Raw genomic sequence first — 19,435 nt, 5'->3', positions numbered from 1 at the left:
ACATATTTCAATTTACCATCTATGCAAAGATACCAAAGCAAATGTTTCCATATAAAGTATATTTCAGCAAACTGTTGTAAAAAGAATGCCAAATACTGGAAGGCTTGTTGTGATACTGTACATCAAACTTATAAACTTAAAAATGTTTGAGCAGGATCCAATAAGAATCCTAAACATTTTGCAATGTATTAGCATAAATGTATGTAGTGGAATGTTTTCATAATTGTATTTTATTATTAAACCAAAGACCGATCTTCTAATCATGCGTCCTGTCTTCCTTAGGGGCAACTCTAAATCTGCTTATAAGAAAAAAAAAATCATATGACAAAATAATACCTGATTAAACTCTGATCATCGCTCAGTGGCTGCGTGGAAGGAAACAGACTTGTGCTTTTCATTTGTAATGGCAGACGAGGCTTAAATGAAGTAAGTCTGAAGCAGGGAGGACTGTGCAGAATCTGTCAATCTTTTTACGCACAGTTGCAAGTTTGGGTTGATGTGTTTCAGAGGCAGGAGTCCCCTGCTCTGTCAGTATCTCTGTGTGTTCTGTAAAGAATCTGGCCAGGAGCTGTGGCTCACGTGTGTGTGTGCATGCAGCGTTTCTCCCCTCTGCCCGCACTGCAAGGACAGAAACAGGGTGTTTCTGTTTGCAGTGTACACATGGCATTACCTATAACTGAGCAAAAAAAACCAAACAAACAGATCTGTAGTACTTAAAATGTGAACAGTTTGAGAAACACTGAGGAACAGTGGGGAAAGATAGTTATCCTGCTGCACTGACGAGAGCTGACAAAAAAATGACAAAGTGCTTTATTAGAGCTTGGTAGAACAAACTGTGGATGCCGAGTCAGCTGGGCGACAAACCCCTCGACTCCGGAAGTGTCCGCAGGCGTTAAGTTTCTATTAACCGGATCGGCAGGGTGGCCACCTGCTGCCCCCTTGTCTTCTGCAGCGACGCCAGATCTTGCGCAGTGTGGCCACATTTTGCCCATGTGCAACCCAGGGGATGGCACCATGCTGGTTTGCATTCTGTGAAGCAGGCAGCTCTGTACCCGTTCTTACAGACAAGGGAGGGCAAAGGAGCTCCAGAATGTGTGTATCTCCCAGCATCCCCTGCGTCCCTGAGTTTTCCCCACAGGCAGTCCAGGGGGTTGTCCGCCAGATGTGCCTCCTTGGTCCCCCCCCCCCCTCAGAGGGGCAGGATGCTGGGCAGCACCTCCCCGCAGCGCGCGCTGACCCTCACGCTGGCCAGGCGGTCAGCCCTGGTGGGGCCGATGTTGAGGATGGCGATGGGCAGCTTGCGTTCGCTGGCCGCCAGGAGGAACCTGTACCCAGAGTACACCTGCGGGAGGAGAGAGGAGTGTGGGGAGACTGACCGCTGCCTGCAGGTACCAGGCTGGACTGTATTTCAAACACAACGTAACAGATTAAGGGTCGCCTTCGAGCCCGAATGCACCCAGACTCAGGATACTTCTGGATCCAAGGGAGTGCGAAGCGTGCACCAGACATACTGACCACATTTTAAAGGAAGGGTCAACATATTGGAGAAATGTATGTAGACTTCCTATATTCTTAGTTCAGGTGGGGAGATGCGTCAGCATGCCTAGGCTGCAAAGGAACAAGTAATGGGTTTATTCCACGCTGAAAAAAAGGGAGAAAGAAAACAACGTTGCGTTTTCTTTCTCCCTTTTTTGGAATAAACCTATTAACAGCCAGCTCCCTCTGCCCACAGCGGGCAGCCGGCTGGACCGAGCCACGCGCCGCGGCGACTCTACCTGCAGCGACGAGCCGGCCACCAGCAGCGCGTCCGCCTAACCCAGTCTTCGCCAGCAGCCATATCACTCTGCAACTCACAACCTGCAGCCCCACTGAAGCTCAGCAGGGTGAGCCTGGTCAGTACCTGGAGAGGAGACTCCTGAGAAAAACTAAGGTTGCTGCTGGAAGAGGTGTTAGTGGGGCCAGCAGGGGGCGCTCACCCTGCGGTCTGTGTGGGTCCTAATGCCCCAGTATAGTGACGGGGGACACTAGACTGTAAACGAGCGCTGTCCTTTGGTGAGACATAAAACCGAGGTCCTGACTCTCTGTGATCATTAAAAATCCCAGGGCGTTTCTTGAAAAGAGTAGTCATGGCCTCCTAATAATCCCCATCTCTGAACTGGCTTCATCACTCTGCTCTCCTCCCCACTGAGAGCTGGTGTGTGGGGAGTGTTCTGGTGCATCATCCAGGTGGGGCTGCACACTGGTGCTGGTGGAGGGGATCCCCATTACCTGGAAAGTGCTTGAGTGGAGTGTCCAGAAAAGAGCTATAGAAGTGTGAGGAATTATGATTATTATTATTACTTGTTCCTTTGCTTCCTATATTCTTATATCTGTTCATGCTCTGCAACTCTGCAACACTGCAGCACAGCCAGCTCCCTCTGCCCACAGCTAGCCGGCTGGACCGAGCCACGCGCCGCGGCGCCTCTACCTGCAGTGACGAGCCGGCCACCAGCAGCGCGTCCGCCTCCCCCAGCCTCTGATGGACGAAGCTCACGGTGGCCCGGTCCACGGTGTCCCCGAAGAAGGTGACGGCGGGCTTGAGCACGCCGCCGCAGGCCTCGCACGGCGCCACGCGGAAGTGCCGCACCTGCTCGTCCGTCAGGAGCACGTCGCCGTCCGGCGCCACGCCCCCCGCCTCGGCGGCCCAGCCCGGGTTCAGGGCGCGCAGGCGGGCCTGCAGGGCCTCCCGCGGCGACGGCTGCCCACAGCCCAGGCACACCACCCTGCGGGCCAGAGACGAGGCTCACAACCCGTTCCCAGCTGTGGAGGCGCTGGAGAGGCTGAATTCCACTGTCAGCCTCCACGAGGCTCTAATTGCATAACGAGGAGGCTGGAACGCCAGGGCTCAGCGACTCCCGTTCCCCGGGTCGGCTCGAGAAACCTCCGGCCAGCACTTCACACGGGGACGAATCTGGACGGTGAAAACAGGGATGTTCTGTCCCTAGCCACTAGCGATCAAACGCATCTGTAACATCGCAGCAGGGTCAGGTTTAGGAATCTGCTTCATGGGGTGTGCGCAGCCAGGTGGGTTAAGGTTATTATTTAGCCCCAGGACTGCGGGGTGAGCACTGCTGCCTCGGGGGGCCGGGGCCCTGGGTTCACTGTTGGGGTGCTGTCTGCATGGAGCCTGCATGGTCTCCCCATGTTCACCTGGGTTTCCTCCCACAGTCCAAAGACATGCTGGTTGATTAACTGGCCTTGGGGAAACTGGCCCTGGTGTGAGTGTGTGTCTGTGTGTGCCCTGTGACGGACTGGAGTCCTGTCCAGGGTGTACCCTGCCCTTTGCCCATTGCATGCTGGGACAGGCTCCCCCTGCCGGTTCCCCTCTCTCCCTCCTGCTCTGCCGTACCTGTGGGAGCAGCCGTGCAGCTCCGTGAGCCGCCGCTGTCCGGCCTTGGAGTGCAGGGCATCCACGTTCTGCGTCACCAGCCAGTGGAGCCTCCCCAGCGCCTCCCAGCTGCGCAGAGCCAGGTGTGCCGCGTTGGGCTGGCGGCCGGAGAACTGGGGCCAGCCCACGAAGTTCCGCGCCCAGTACCGCTGCCGGGCCCGGGGGCTCTTCAGGAACTCGGCGTGCTGGACCGGGCGGCGCCCCGTCCGCGCGTACAGCCCGACGCCCTCCGAGCGGTAGTCCGGGATGCCGGACTCCGTGGAGAGGCCGGCGCCGGTGATCAGGAAGAGCCGCCTGGAGCGGGACACGAAGTCCTGCAGCCGCTCCAGCTCGGCGGAGGAGAGGGGGCCGCTGGCGGGAACGAAATCCGGGCTGGCCGCCGCCCCCGCCGCGGACGAGCAGAGCCTCCAGCAGCGCCGAGACCGCGGGCCGGCCCCGCCGCCTGTCGCCGCGGGCAACAGGGACAGGAGCGCCATCTGCAGGACAAAGCAGGAACAGCGCAAACCAGTGAAGAGCACCTTTCAAAACCCCTCCCAGCAGCAAACACGCTGGGGCAGCAGGAGGAACAGCTCGACAGGGATGTCCCAGAGACACCTACCACTCCATTCTGACCAGATGATTACTTCAGAATAATAATTGCTTACACTTAAATAGCACTTTTCTGGACACTTCGCTCAAAGCGCTTTACAGGTAACGGGGATCCCCTCCAGGGAATGATGCGATGGCAGCCAGAGTGCGGACAAGTTCAAGTGGGGAGCTGCGTCAGCATCCACAGGCTGCAAAGGAACTGGGAGTCTTATCCCTGTTGAAAGGACAAGAGACAGCATTTCGGCTGTGGAGCCTTCTTCACCCCTGAAGAAGGTGTAGCTCACACCTGAAGAAGACTCCACAGCCGAAACGCCGTCTCTTGTCCTTTCAACAGGAAAAAGACTTTTCTTTTCTTCTCTTTTCAGCAGGGAGTAAAACTTTACTTGTTCCTTTGCAGACTGCGCAGCTCCCTGCTTAAACTATATAAGAAATAGTATCGCTGGTGACGCATTTACGATATTGCTAACGTTAACTGCTAACGGTCACTCTCAAACCTTCGAGTAGAGACATCTGCTGCCCACAGGTGAACGGTAAGGTCAGGGGTAGAGTTATGCAACAAATGTGCTGTTATATATGGATATATATATAATAGAAGCAATCACGAAGTGACTAAAGAAGTATCCAACAGTAAAAGATCGTAAGTTTAACATACCTTAACCATCAATTACGCTTAACATGAAATGCACCGGCAGCCTTCATTGACTTCATAAATACAGTGTTTATTTATTCGCCGCCTGTCAATACAGGACAGTGCAGTGACGTCACAAGCAACCAGTGCCAGTGCGTCATTTCCTGTCCCGCCCCGATTCCTGAATACAGACGCCCCAATTGGGGTAGGGGAAGGTGTGTGGGTGCGGTTAAAACCCTCTGCTGTGATTGAACACAACATGAGAAGCGATGTGCTGTGATTGGAGGCGCTCCCGTTTGCAGGACGGGGAGGTCTTGCCCATACAAGACCGTGCAGTGATGTCCCGACATGCGGAAAGCAATAAGTGTGTTCTGTGTAAATGAAAAACGAACGCGATAAGGACGACAGGAGCATTGCTGTGTATAAACAGATATCACTCGTTGGAGGGAAAGAGGAAGAACCCTCCCCAAACCCACTAGTAAACCGAATGACTAAACCCCGAGTACGCTTTTGTGCAACAACTCAAATACAACCCCCCCCCCCACACACACACACCTTAAAATGTAAACTACTTTGTATGCAACTATGTTTTATATATAAGGATTTTAATTTTATGTAATACTTAAGCATGTATCACATACCCTCACATTCATGTCTGTTGCTCTCAGACTAGTTATATATGGCACGTTGCTAATTGCTCTTATTGAGTGTAAACTTGGAACCCGAGGTAACGGGACGTTTGAGATATTCCCATTTTGTTTCAGATGGACTTCCATTTTGTTTTTCTTATTTAGTCCTTATTTAATAAAAATGTTCTAATTTGTAAGACACTCCGATAAAAGCGCCTGTTTTAGCGAATGAATAGCCGTGTAATTACACGTGACTTTTGCTCCGGAAGAGGAAGTTGACTTGGGCAGTAGTACTACTCCAAGATGGCGGCGTCCTGTGGCTCGGAGTTGTGATGTGGGGAGAGCTGCTGGATTTGTTGTGAAGTTCAGTGTGTGATTTTTCATATCGTGATCCTTCTTGAAGAAGTCACCTTCTCAGGTATTGTTGGTAGCTTGGCGTATCCCGCAGAGTTAAAAACAAACGTTTTTTTAAATAATAACCTTAAAAGAATGTATTACGTTCGCTGTAATATAAAAGTATCCTCGATATATATATGTTGAAAGTAAAAGTTCTGTTGTTTTTTTAAAGATTTACAATACACCAGTTAATGTCGATTAAAACTGTGCAGTTTTAATTGCAATTGTAATATATAATTTCAGCCTTGATATCAGACTTTCAAAGTTGGTACTTGAGAATCCCTGTCTCGTTTGCTTTTGATTCGAGATCCCCTAATTATGCTTATTGAGCTCTTCATGAAACTGCTCGTTTTAAATTCATTTCCACCTGATCCCATCTTGAGAAGTAGAAAACTCCTTTGCCAGGAGACGGGTTTCAGAAGTCCTGACAGTGTTGAATTAAATCATTAGGTCTATATATTACAGAGAGTGCTTGTAATCGGTGTTTAGGAAGAATATAAGGTGGGAGGGGATTCCCCATTATCTGTAAAGCACTTTGAGTGGAGTGTCGGGAAAAGCGCTATAGAAGTGTAAGGAATGTATTTATTAATTCATTTATTTATTATTCAGGTGTTACTTCAGAACTAAAGGACGCTGAGTCTCTTACAAATGAAATAGTTATTGAGGTTTTTTTCGACGAAAGGCAAAGCACTGACCATGCTGTTCCCACCTGTCAGCTCATTATTAATGGAGAGTCCAGTACAGGGGTGGTCTCTGAGACAGGAGTTCTGGAGCAACATTTCTTGGAAGTAGTACACATGGGCTATTTCTCCAGGCTGAGGACTCAGTTTCAGGAGAGACTAACGTCAAGCAGATGGTTGGACCGTGTTTCTGCACACACCTATGAAACCAAGAGCCCGGCTGGAGCGAAGAGCCAGGAGCCCTGCAGGACCAGGATGGGACGGTCCTGTAGTGACCCTGGGATGCTTCATTAAGCAGACATTTGTGACACAGGATCAGCAGCCTCAGTGAATTAAACAACAGGGTCGCTTAAGAAATACTGACGGGTTACTTGTTCATGTTTTTTTTTGCCCGCTTGCTCTGCAGCTGGTCCAGCCTCCACCATGCCCGTTCCCTGCAGCCACTGCCAGAAGAGCTCGGCGGTCCTCAGGCGCCCGAAGACGGGCCACTCGCTGTGCCGCCCCTGCTTCTTCTGGGCGTTCGAGGAGGAGGTGCACCAGACCATCGCCTCGGCCCGGCTCTTCCGCCCCGGGGAGACCGTCGGCATCGGGGCGTCGGGGGGCAAGGACTCCACCGTCCTGGCGCACGTCCTGAAGGTGCTGAACGAGCGCCACGGCTACGGCCTCAACCTCATCCTGCTGTCGGTGGACGAGGGCATCACCGGTTACCGCGACGACTCCCTGGAGACGGTGAAGAGGAACCAGCAGCAGTACGACCTGCCCCTCAAGATCGTGTCCTACGAGGAGCTGTACGGCTGGACCATGGACGCCATCGTGAAGCAGGTGGGGCTGAAGAACAACTGCACCTTCTGCGGGGTCTTCCGCCGGCAGGCCCTCGACAGGGGAGCCATGATGCTCGGAGTGGACAAGATCTGCACAGGTGGGCTGGGTTTTTAATAATAACAATTTCTTACACTTATATAGCGCTTTTCTGGACACTCCACTCAAAGCGCTTTACAGGTAATGGGGAATCCCCTCCACCACCACCAATGTGCAGCCCCACCTGGGTGATGCAATGGAAGTCATAGTGCACCAGAATGCTCACCACACACCAGCTATTAGTAGGGAGGGGAGCAGAGTAATGAAGCCAATTCATAGAGGGGGATTATTAGGAGGCCATGATTGGTAAATTCAATGGTTTGTCCCTTGACGCCAGATTTGCAGAATAGGGTCACCAGGAGGCAGTAGAAATGGAAGAACTCAAGGTTTCAGCGCGGCCTGGAAGCTCTTGCTCTTCATGCAAAAGCCACGTCAGCAAATAGTAGTAGAAATAATAATAATTGATAATTCCTTACACATATAGCGCTTTTCTAGGCACTCTACTCAAAGTGCCTCACAGGTAATGGGGATCCCCTCCACCACCACCAGTGTGCAGCCCCCACCTGGGTGATGCGCCAGTCCTCTCCCCACACTCCAGCCCTCAGTGGGGAGGAGAGCAGAGTGATGAAGCCAGTTCAGAGATGGGGATTATTAGGAGGCCATGACTGGTAAAGGCCAGGGGGAAATTTGGCCAAGATGCCGGGGCAACACCCCTACTCTTTTCGAGAAACACCCTGGGATTTTTAATGACCACAGAGAGTCAGGACCTCGGTTTAACGTCTCATCCAAAAGACTACACCTTTTTTATAGTATAGTGTTCCTGTCACTATACTGGGGCATTAGGACCCACACAGACAGCAGGATAAGTGCTCCCTAATGGCCCCACTAACACCTCTTCCAGCAGCAGCCTTAGCTTTCCCAGGAGTCTCCCCTCCAGGTACTGGCGAGGCTCACCCTGCTGGGCTTCAGTGGGCTGCTGGTGTTGAGTTGCAGGGTGATATGGCTGCTGGCAAAACCTTCAGCTTTGCCTTACCAGCGCTGCAGAGATAGGAAAATGTGGTGTGAGAGGTGGGGGTGGGGGCTGAGGTCGCTCGGGTCGAGTACCAGCCCTGCAGAATTGGGGCTCGGGACATTGTCAGTCTGCTGGTTCGAGAGAGAGTGTGGAGAGTCACTGGCGTCAGGAGATGGTGCATCCCTAACGAAAGTGTGTCGGCTGCAAGTTTAAGGATCAGTTGGTTAGTTGAGTCATGGTAGATGTGGAGGAAAAACGCTGTGTAGACTGGATTTAGATTGAGGTAGTTCATGTAGTTAGATGCATCAGCATGTGTAGGCTGCAAAGAAACAGTGTTTCAGCTGTGGAGCCTTCTTCAAGTGTGAGAGAGAGAGGAAAGTCAGCAGCTGATAAAGCAGGGGAGGACAAGAGCCGGGAGTGGAGAGGAGGCGGGAGATGACACTCAGGTGGTGTGAAGTCAAAACTTGCAAATTAATACAGAGGCTTAGAAGGAAATGAGGCTGTCAGGTGAGGGTTTATTTAGATTGTAAATAATAAGTAGGGCCAATTAACAGAAATAACTGGGCCGTGCGGTGTCAGGCTGCAGAGGAGATCTGGGATGGTGAGGATCTGTTTGCTGCCTGGGAGCCTTGCTAGGGCTGTTTCAGCTGCCTGCCTGACCCCTGTCCCCCCCTCCAGGACACAACGCGGATGACGTGGCGGAGACCGTCCTGATGAACTTCCTGCGCGGCGACATCGCCCGCCTGCGCCGCTGCACGGCCATCACGACGGGCAGCGAGGGCGCCATCCCGCGCTGCAAGCCCCTCAAGTACGCCTACGAGAAGGAGATCGTGCTCTACGCCTACTTCAAGAAGCTCGACTACTTCTCCACCGAGTGCGTGTACTCGCCCAACGCCTACCGCGGCCACGCCCGCGCCTTCCTGAAGGACCTGGAGTCGGTGCGGCCCAGCGCCATCGTGGACGTCATCCACTCGGGCGAGAACCTGTCCGTGAAGGAGGACGTGAGGATGCCGGTGCAGGGCACCTGCGCCCGCTGCGGGTACATCTCCAGCCAGCGGCTGTGCAAGGCCTGCGTCCTGCTGGAGGGCCTGAACCGCGGCCTGCCCAAGCTGGGCATCGGGAAGCACCACAGGCTGCACGAGAAGCTCTTGGCCCGCCAGCCGCTGACCGAGCAGGAGGAGAGGAAGCTCCGGGCGGAGGAGTTCTGAGCCGCCCCAGCCCGCTGCGGCCTGCGGCTCGGTGGGGGGAGGGCGCCCTGTCCCTCTGTCTCTGGGCAGGGAACCCCGCGCTCCTGCAGGGCCCTTGTGGATTCTTTCGAACCGAACGTTCGTCCCGAGCAGGAAATAAGTTGCGTTTCTGGCAGGTGGCCTGCGGGGCATTTGCCACCCTCCATGCGGTCTTAGTGGACTGGGGAGGGGGTTGGGGGGGGTAGGAGTCTTAATTTATTGCAGCCGTATGCTGTATTAATACCTTTATGTATTATGCATTAGTGCCTGTTTTTAGAGTGTGAAATCTTAATGACACATTTGTCCATTTAACACCAAGACTTTTGCCAGAAACGTTAAACAAATCAGGCTTTAAACCTTTCTCTGTGTCCCGATGATAGAAGATCTCTTCATATCTCATCAGAAAATGATGTAAAGGAAGCCAACCTTGCTCTGTTATTATAGCTTTAGATCCGTTGAATGCTCCTGTGCAGATTGTGGCGTTCATTTTGACTGTCTTTCTGCATTTTCACTCCTGTCCAAAGAGGCCCCTACCATGGTGGGGAGGGGGGTTAGCAGCAGTGATCCATGGGGAATCCCATAATGCCCTTGATATAAACAGGAAGTGACCGGGAAGAGGCGCGCTGTGGTGTGGATAACGGGGGGGAAGCGCAGAATGGCAGCTGTATGAAACCGTGGCCCACAGCCCGACCCCAGAGTGCACTCGGCTCTCGGATTCACCTGCTTCAGCGGCGCACGTTCCCATTCCCGCCCGGAAGCTCCCATTCCGTGCTGTTCTGCTCTGCTCCCGAGGAACACGGGACTAAGGATGAGTCAGAGCAAACGGGGGAACGGAGTCGTGGAGGGCCAGGGTCCAGTGAGGTAGAAGAGGGTCTCTCTTGCGATTGGCGGGCAGCGGTCACTGTCCTGGACGTCCCAGTTCGGGTGCAGGTTGCCGAGCTGTAGTCTGCGGACGTGTGTGTTTTCCCACCTCTCTGGGGGCGCAAAGCCCTCTTCCTTCCCCGTGGGCTCGGCGCGGGTTTGAAAAGCTGCTGGCGGAGGCCGGTTCGACAGCCCCCTCCCCAGCCCCCAGTTCAGTTTGCCTTGGGCCATTTGTCCAAGACCAGAGCTCAGCAGCTCGGCGGACATTTGAGTTGCGAAGCTGGTGGTTCCCGTGCCCGGATCCCGGGTGAGACGCAGCGGGATTGGGGGAGGCGTTTCTGCGGGGAGCTGCGTCCCGAGAATGGAGCTCTGGAAACGTTATCCTGCTGAGAGCGAGCGAGCGAGAGGGGCTGTCCCAGACGAGCCCGACTGCATCCGACTGCCTGGACCCCTGCCCGGCTCCTCCTCTGCTTTTGCCCTGCGACATTGTCTCCAACACAAGGTCACGCTCACTGATTTGAAGTCAGCTCTTCCCTCTACTAATCAGTGCCTTCTATTCTGTAGTTCAGCCAAATGCATTTGTACATATATATAAACCAAACAGGCCAGCTCAGCTAAAGGTTTCTCATTCCCCCTCCCCATGGTCCTGAAGTTCCTGGGTGTAGTCTCCCCTTCTGATCCTCGTAAAGACGCATCCCCTGCAGGATATGCCGGGAATTGCAATGGGAACCTATAGCGATTCTCCTTTAGTTTTGGCCGCTGAAGTCGCTGTCAGTTTGCCAAGCAGCAACGGGACAAAGGCCATCAGGAGAATATACAAGTAGGAACGATTGGACGTATCGGAATCAAGTCTTTTTGTGACTGAAAATGAGCCTTGCGTCTGTTGCTGGCTGGGATAGGATGAACCAGTTTTTACCAGCTGCGTGGGACTGAGCAGTCCTCGTGGGGCTGTGTGTGCCTGGTTCGGGCTCCAGTCAGAAAGCAGAGAAACTGTGGTGGGTCAGTTTCCCCTCCTCTGGTATTAATATCATGCCTCTGCCTGACCGTGTGCTCAGGGTTGAATGGGTGTTTGTGTGTGCTCTGTTTTGTGCTTGGCGTTTTGCTTCAGCGCCATCCTCGTGTCCGATTTCAACACGGCGGTGGCGGGGGGTGGGGGGACCGCTCTGTGGTAGCAGAGCTGACACGCTTGCGGATTGAGGTCCTTTGGGAGCCTCCGGGGCGAATTGGGGAAGCACCTGAGAGTTCACAGAAAATAACTCCCCCCGCCTTGAGTTCGTCTTTGCCCTCTTCCTCCGGACACGGAGTCGTTAGCGCTGAAGGAGTTTTAATTTCTGCGGTTCTATTTCGGAGCGCAGCTGAAGAAAACGATCCCCCCACCCGGGTCGCAAAATATCCATTTGCAGGCGGTAAATCATGCTCGCTTGTGGAAGACGGGCCAGAGGCTGGGACGGACGGGCTTCACAAACGTCTGCTTTTTTGTGTGCGTGTCTTGGAACTGAGAGAGAACGGCAGAAATACCTAACTGAGAAACCCCAAAACATAAGCGCAATAGCGTCGCAAACACAAACGGACGCTGTGCGCGACAGGGGCGACTGTCCACGGCGTGTTAGTGAACCTACGTTGACTTCATCATCATCATCATCATCATCATTGTACGATTCGATAATACTTTCCTGCCCGAATTCTCAGGACTTTGTTTTCCCTCCTCGCCGCTATGTTTTACACACAGAGAGACTTGCAAGAATATGCAAACAGTAGATATAAACATTCCGCTAGGAATGAAGATAACATTACCTAAAAGACGTCAACCCATACCTAGATCTACAGGAACCCCCCCCCAGGATACCATAGGCTGTACGTTCACTCCCCACGATCACCCCCTGTAGCTGCTCAACACCCCTTCATTGTCACACGACCGCTAACTGCCCTTGCCCAGGAGCCGGTACTGCTGAACTCTGAACTCATTTGCCGAGTAGTTTCATTGAACGTGGGATAAAGAAATTCCTCACTCTGTCGCGTCTGCTTTGAGGGGCTCTTAAACGTCTGTTATGACATTGTGTGTGTTCAGTCGTTCAGTCCAGTTCGACTCTTCGTCACCTCATATGCTTCAGCGTGCCAGGCCTGTCTGTCAACAACTTTTCTGCGCTCTTACCAATTCATATTCATTACTACGGTAATGCTATCTATCCCTCTTAACCTCTGCCGCCATAGGGTTTTCTTGGCGAAATACCGGAGTGGATTCCCAATACCGTCTCCAGTGGACCCTATTTAGTCTAATCTCTCTGCCATGAGCGTCCCGTCTTGAGTAGCCCTTCGCGGTATAGCTCATAGCCTGAGATACGCACGCCCCTTTACCGCGACAAGGTAATGACCAGACGGGGGTTATTACATTAGCACTCGGCATTCCCAGAATATTGATACGAGAGGGAATCTCTGCTTCTAGAAACGTGGAATTCCCTCTCCCCTCCACTAGAGGTCTCTGGTAAAGTTTTTCCGCCAGTCTGCAGCTGCGCTCTCGCCATTACAAGCTCGCCTCTCCAAATTCGGCACCTCCAGGAGCCTGGGCAGCGCGGGCACGCCGCGCCGGTGCGAGTGCGCGCCCACGACCCCCCCTCTGCCTAGCTATCCGCGGGGCCGCGCAGCGCGTTCCCCCTCCCCAGACTTAGAAAAGTTCTTGCGGTTCCGCGCAGGCGAGCAACGCGGGGCATCAGCTGGAACAGCTTCACGTCGGCGTCTGCCTCTTCCCCCCCCCCTCCCGGATCAGAACAGCAAAGCACAGCACAGCACCCGTCCGCCTGACGGCGCCGAACCCAGACTCGGAACCATGGACGACCTCGGTGAGTCTGCGCTTGTGCCGGCGCGGCTGGGGGGCTCCGGCGGTGGCCGGTCGTACTCGCTGCCCGGGGAGGGATCCGGGGGGTGACCGGCGCTGGGCGGCTGGCCGGCCGGGCTCGGCTCGGCTCTGGCGTGCTCCCCTCCTGGCCGGGCTTGTGCGGGGGAGAGGCAGCGGCAGGCCGCTGGGCAGGCCTGGGTTTCGAGTGGCTGGGCAGCCCGGGAGGGTCCGGCGGGCAGAGCGCTGCGAGCTGACCCGCAGACAGGCGAGGGGCCGGCGGGGTGGCCGGGTCTCGCCAGCCGCCGCGGGGACTCAGTGGCCGGGCTGCTCTCCGTTCAGGCGACCGGCTCCGGGTTTCCTTTTCTTGTAGGGAACCAGGGTGGGTAAAACTTCAGCTGGCTGGAGCCGGTGTGTGTGTGTGTTTTTGTCCGAGTTCCTACTTTTTCAGACTCTCGTCGACTTTCTGAGGCTGGAGTGTTTTTTGCAGTTTCGGAACCGGGTCGGACAAGAGTCAGTCGGCTCACTGGTTCTGCCCAAAAGAAGCTGAATTATTTGCGGAGTTTGTTGAGCTGCGTGGTAAAAAAACCCCGATGTACAGAGATTTGACTGGGCGCAGATTTAGCCGAGGGTACGGCTGACTCACTGCATGGGGGATTTGATTTATTTATTTTACAGCGTGTCCCGACTTGAAAGACTTAAAAACGGTTTTGATCGCTCTGGCGAGGCCCGATTTCATTTCTCGCAGGTCCCCGGAGAAGGGTGCGTGTGTCTGTGCTGTACTTCAGCCAAGATATTGCTTCAAAAAGTTTTCAACGTGTTGAGACACGAACTGTTGAACTACCTGCCGTTACAGCAAAGACTAGCTGTACACACTTCAGTCTGTTCTCAAACGACACCGTGTGAGAAAATACGGTCGGAATGAAACTTTTTTTGCCGTCCCCCGTGGAGATGAGACGTGTTTTAAGTCTCTACGGCACGGCTGAAGTATTTGTAGCCGGAGGCTGCTGGCGGAGAGGAAGACTGGGGCGTTGGTTCAAAACCCAGATCCTGCAAGAGTAGCTCAATCTGTCAGCTGAGATTGACTGCAGCTGAGATCCACATCTCCGGCGGCAATCATTCAATCAAATGATTATTATAGCGCCATTCAGTCCATTTCATTTTCATGACCCTTCACATAAATGATACATAGGAGCAGAGAGTAGAGGAGTTTATTATTGCCGTACATGTACATGGCAATTCTTAATTGGGCTGATCTACTGTGCAATGTAGACAGTACATTACAAACCTAATAAATATGTTATGGGACAATAAATATGTAGTAGTGAGAGAAAAGGCCTTCTAGATCGTGCAAAAAGTGCAGATGTGTGTTGAGTCTGAGGCATTGCTGTTAGCTGTGGCGGATGTGCAGTGCAGTAGGGTAGAAAAACTACAGTGAGCAGGAAAACTGCACAGCGAAATGAATAAAGGAAAGAAATAGGTTATGAATCGAAGGCCATTTAAAACAAGTCTGCTGCACGGTGAGGTTTGAACATGCGGGCAGAGGGTGTTTGTGGTGTGGTCAGGAAGTGTGCCCGCAGGAGAGGGGGCTGGCGCTGACGAGGCTCGGACCCCTGACGTCAGTGATAAGGGTCCCAGAGCTGGCGGGGCGAAGCGATCGGGCTGGGACATGTGGGGATGGTAACTCTTGATTCACTTAATTCACACAGTTAGGACACTGTCATTTTGCTTGCTTGACAGTTGTGTTGTCTCTGGCTCGGCGGCGCGCCCTAGCGGGGGAGTAGAGGAGTTTATTATTGCCGTACATGTACATAGCAATTCTTAATCGGGTGTCTCTGGCTCGGCGGCGCTCCCTAGCGGAGGAGCGGCTCGGTGTCTCTGGCTCGGCGGGGCGCCCTAGCGGGGGAGCGGCTCGGTGTCTCTGGCTCTGCGGCGCTCCCTAGCGGGGGAGCGGCTCGGTGTCTCTGGCTCTGCGGCGCTCCCTAGCGGGGGAGCGGCTCGGTGTCTCTGGCTCGGCGGCGCTCCCTAGCGGGGGAGCGGCTCGGTGTCTCTGGCTCGGCGGCGCTCCCTAGCGGGGGAGCCGCTCGGTGTCTCTGGCTCGGCGGGGCGCCCTAGCGGGGGAGCCGCTCGGCGGAGACTGAGATGAGTGAGTGAAGGAATCAATGATTGAATTGAAGAGCTGCTCTAGAGCAATGCCCTGAAGTACAGTTAAGTATAGTTACAGCTATGTTTTGCTTAACATACAAATGGGGTGAAGTATATGTCCCATTAAAGCAGTACACAACGGCCATCGATCTGGACGTATTCAGTTCACTCTGCTCTGCGACATCAGCATGTTGTCAGCCAGTGTTCCTCCAGGGCTGGACAGTGCTGTCTTAGTACCCTGGTCCTTTCCAGAGCTGTAGGACTGTTATCCTTTGGTCATGAGCGCTCTCTGGGTGAAGTCCGTGCCTGGCTGGTCAGTTCGGGGAAGTGTCCGGGTGACCAGGATAGAGGCCTCCTGCTCCTTGGAAGGTGGAGCACGTGTCAGTCCGGCGGTCCCGCGGTCGATAAGAGGTGGACGTGCTCGTTGTGCTCCGGACTGGGGGCTGCCTGTCTGTTCTGTCCAGCTCCCGGTTGTGCTGCAGGGTCCGGGCCCGCGGCCCGTTCTGTGTGGCGGTCCCGGCGCCGCCGTGGCCATGGCGTCGTCCCGCACGTCCCGGGACCCTTCCTGCTCCGCCGCGTCGCTGGCAGGCGGCAGGTGGGTTTTGAAATGGCGGCCTGCTCCTCTCTGGGACTGCTGGGGGAAATGGGGCCCACTCTGCCCCAGGAAGGAGCCCATGAGCCTGGCAGAGCCCACGGACCTCGGCCTGCAGGGCCTGTTCCTGTGCAGGGGGCGCGGAGAAGTGCAGGATCCAGAGGAAGTGGGATATCCTTGAGTAGTTCCCTTCCCTGATGTAGATGCACAGGCGCACAATTGTACACACTCCCAGCACGTTGGCACAGGCCTTGCACAGTGCACAACACCAAGCGGCTTCGTGAGGTGGCGTTGGAACACACACACACACACACTGCGGCTGCTCATTTTAATTTGGCGGGACTCTGTTGCCCTCCCCTCGCCTCCCAGCCCCCTGTTTTGCGCCGTGGGTCAGTCTTGAGCGCGTTCCTCTGCGGCGCTCAGCCCCAGCTGGTGGTGGTGGAACAAGGCAGGGTGGGTGAGGAGGGGAATTCCTGTGCTCCGACACATCTGGCCAGCTGTCTGGGTGGGAGCGCACTGCCGCCTCCCTCGCATTCCACCGCCAGGTCTCTTCAAAGCGTCGGTGTGACGTGGTCGGTCTAATTCAGGCTGCGAGAAAGCGTTCAGGCAGAGTTGGTGCACATGATGGTGCCCGAAGGAGACGGGACCCCCGAGCAGAGCTGCTCTCGCCCTCCTGGGAGAGGGCAGGTGGGGGGCTTTGCCCGCAGTCTCTCCTCGCTCCCATTGGCTGTTGAAGTTTTAGCTGTCCGCTCCACGGGTGTTTCGTAGGGCTTAGGGATTCCTGTTTAGAGGCTGAGCTCCTGGCAGCAGACGGGCACGCTTTGTATGCCCTGAGGTTCTGGGGTTCCTCTAGCTGCCCGTTCAGTGGGGTAATCTGTGATCCTTGACTGCCTGGACTCTTGACCCTTGCTGGAGACTGGCTGCATGTGTTGCCTGTGGTTAAATATCCCTGCGGCTTCATCCAGTGCTTCCTGGGAACCGTGACTGGTGTCGCGCTCGAAGGTCGCTGGAATCGCACCTACAGGAAGTGACTTTTCTCTCGTTTCCGGCGTTGCCGTCTGTCCGCGGCGTCACTCGAAACCCGCGCCCTGCTGTGTCAGAGTGACCCCCCCCCCCACCAATCCCAGTTTCCCAACACTTCCAAAGGTCGTGTTTGACAAGTGGGATAGCTTTCGCTTTGCCGTTGCCCCGCGTCTCCGCGGCGCTCCGCGCTGTCGGTTCAGGCGGCGGCCGAAATTCGACTCTGTGGGGAGCCGCTCTGGAAGGGCGCGGCTGTCCTCTGCTCCGGTTTGTTTTTCGGAGAAGCCTCATTATTTTTAGCAGGGAGGCACTATTCTGTCCGGACTTGCTGAGGAAGCAGCAGGCAGTGTCCTGGACTCTGTTCCCCAAGGTTATCCGGCTATTTCAGTCTGTTCCGAGGTCTGGCCCGGGCCTGCGTTCCTGGAGGGATTTGGGAGTCCATGTGCTTTTTGTAAAGGGAGGCCTTTACAAAAGACTGACAGGGTGACTGTGGCTTCTACAGTGCTGCTCAGCCGGCATCAGAGATCGTGAAAAATTACCCAGCTCTCTCCTCCCCCCTTTGGATGTTGCCATGGTGGGCAGGGTTGGCGAAAAAAAAAAACAGCCCAAAAAACAGAAGTGCCCTTTTGTGGCATGGCAGCAGATGCCGTGAGCTAACGAAATGAGGTGCAACTCTCTCCTGCACATCCCTCTGGCTGGAGGTGCCCTCCCTGTCCCGGAAGGTGACCAGTTAGCCATCGGCTGTGAAATACCCACTGGGTGCCCGAGCCCCGACCCCCAGGGAGAGCACCAGCTGTGTCCCCGATCTCATCACACAGGCACTGCTCTCTGCCTGCGGTGAACCAGGCCTCTTCAGTGCGCAGAAAAAGGAAGTGTTTATTTTTAGTGTTATTTTTAAATCCGATCTCTGACCTTGCACATATATGGTAATTTAGCGTGCGTGGTGTAAAAGATGCAGAAGTTCTCACGGTGGAGCGTGTCGAACTGTCACGTTGAACAGCGCGCTACTGACGCGGTGAGAGCCGCCATTACAACAGCCTGTGGTTCTGAGCTACTGCCCTGAGCTCTTGAGGAGAGATCTGGTGAGGAGAGGGTGCTGGGAACGCCAAAAATAAATGGTCTTTGAAGCTCCTGTGTGGGCCAGGACAGTCTGCGTGGCAGGGGAGACAGCCTTCAGCTGTCCTCTCTGCTGGGAAATTACAAACTCCTCTTCAGGGCTTTGATCTTGTGAAGCAGCCCTTGATGGCTCCATCCTTCGGAGTTTTTTTTTAAAACATTTCAGAGGGTCATCTGGGTTGCAAAGCAATTTTGACTTGTCAAGTAATGAATGAAAATCTGTATCAGAGAGGTGCTCTTACTTGCAATCATGGCTTCCTTAGTGAGCCATCTGGCACCGAGCGCAAGACCCCTGGGCCATGTGTTCGAGGTGGGATCATCTGTAAGCAAAGTTGGTCAGTAACAGTGGGGTTCATCTCGGCCTTTTCTGATTGGTGCTGAGCGCTCTATAATTGGTTTAATTGCCGTCTGCTGTCCGTGTGGGTTTTGCACAGGAGAATGGATCAGGAGGCTGCAGCTGGCGAAAACCTGGAGTGGATTGGGATGCTGTGCGTCGGGATTCCCGCTCGCCCTCTTGGCTGGTGCGTGACCAGCTGTGTGGGCACCGGGCCGTGAGGGGAAAAGGAGGCTGTGTGGGCCGGGGGGGTGGCCAGACCGTCTCCGCGGCTGCTGCCTCGGCGTCGGAGGGGTGACATGACCTGCGGGGGGGTGTGTGCCCGTCGTGTCGCGGTCCGGCGGCGTGCGGCCAGGCGGCAGGGGGGGCCGGACTTGGCGTTGGCTGTGCAAACACTAGGTGGCGCTGCCAGCGTCGGCGCTGCTGCTGCCTTACGAGGTGACAATGTGGGACTTTCCGATCTTTCGGGGTACTGAACTCGGATTCTGAAAAGACATGCACAGTTTTTTTTTTAACCTCTGTTTTGCCACACAAGTGACGCATGGGTTTGTCTCTTCTTGGTGCAGATGGCAGCCTGCTGTAAAGGTTTCACGAATTCGACCCATCGTGGCTTAAATAGAGGTTCACAAAGGCTGCAGAATTGTAGCACCTCTAAGAGCAATTCTGACACAATAGGTAGATTTGAAAACTGAAATATGTTTTGCAGTTTAATACTCAACTCACAAAGAGTTGGCTAATAGTTTGAGTACAGCGTTTTAAAATCTGCAGTCCGGTCACAGCTCCGATTACCCGGAGGGCAGCGAACATTCCTCATTCTCCTAATTAGGATCCGGTAATGCAATTGAAGGGGCCCTTGTAGTGCAGGGAAAACAGAACCAGCCATAGTCTTCACTTTCTTCATGCTGATGAGACGTGTTCACCATAGGATTGTGAGCTCGTTTGAAGTTTAATGGTGAACTGATCCCACCTCTTGTTTTCCTCCAGGGCTGAAGCTCTGAGAGTCTGTGCTTGAAAACTCTGCTGTGAAGAACGTTTGTTCTTTCGGGGCCGGGGGGTGTATTTTAGTCTCTGGGCTGTTATTTCTGTCAGCTCT

The 19,435-nt window shown here is 54.3% G+C and overlaps 3 protein-coding genes across 4 annotated transcripts in view; 2 read left to right on the top strand and 1 right to left on the bottom strand.

The window, feature by feature from the left end:
• Positions 1-794: 794 nt before the first annotated feature.
• Positions 795-4,809, bottom strand: sirt4 (sirtuin 4). The gene is made up of 4 exons (XM_069182190.1): positions 4,668-4,809; positions 3,389-3,903; positions 2,468-2,762; positions 795-1,342 (listed from the first exon to the last, which is right to left on the bottom strand). The coding sequence occupies exons 1-4, from the start codon at positions 4,674-4,676 to the stop codon at positions 1,190-1,192; spliced, it is 972 nt and encodes a 323-aa protein (XP_069038291.1). The 5' UTR covers positions 4,677-4,809; the 3' UTR covers positions 795-1,189.
• Positions 4,810-5,545: 736 nt separating this feature from the next.
• Positions 5,546-9,904, top strand: ctu1 (cytosolic thiouridylase subunit 1 homolog (S. pombe)). The gene is made up of 3 exons (XM_006640099.3): positions 5,546-5,690; positions 6,755-7,267; positions 8,897-9,904. The coding sequence occupies exons 2-3, from the start codon at positions 6,772-6,774 to the stop codon at positions 9,424-9,426; spliced, it is 1,026 nt and encodes a 341-aa protein (XP_006640162.1). The 5' UTR covers positions 5,546-5,690; positions 6,755-6,771; the 3' UTR covers positions 9,427-9,904.
• Positions 9,905-11,387: 1,483 nt separating this feature from the next.
• Positions 11,388-19,435, top strand: part of pxnb (paxillin b) — a 55,080-nt gene continuing 47,032 nt past the window's right edge. Inside the window, exon 1 of one of the 2 annotated variants that reach the window (XM_069181965.1) lies at positions 11,388-13,142. In XM_069181965.1, the coding sequence (XP_069038066.1) occupies positions 13,130-13,142 (13 nt within the window). In that variant the 5' untranslated portion in view covers positions 11,388-13,129. The remainder of the gene's footprint in view (positions 13,143-19,435) is intronic. The other variant, XM_069181964.1, reaches the window with a different exon arrangement.

Source organism: Lepisosteus oculatus, chromosome 22, assembly GCF_040954835.1.
Source record: "Lepisosteus oculatus isolate fLepOcu1 chromosome 22, fLepOcu1.hap2, whole genome shotgun sequence".
Taxonomy (NCBI): domain Eukaryota; kingdom Metazoa; phylum Chordata; class Actinopteri; order Semionotiformes; family Lepisosteidae; genus Lepisosteus; species Lepisosteus oculatus.
This window is presented reverse-complemented; position numbering and strand designations above follow the sequence as displayed.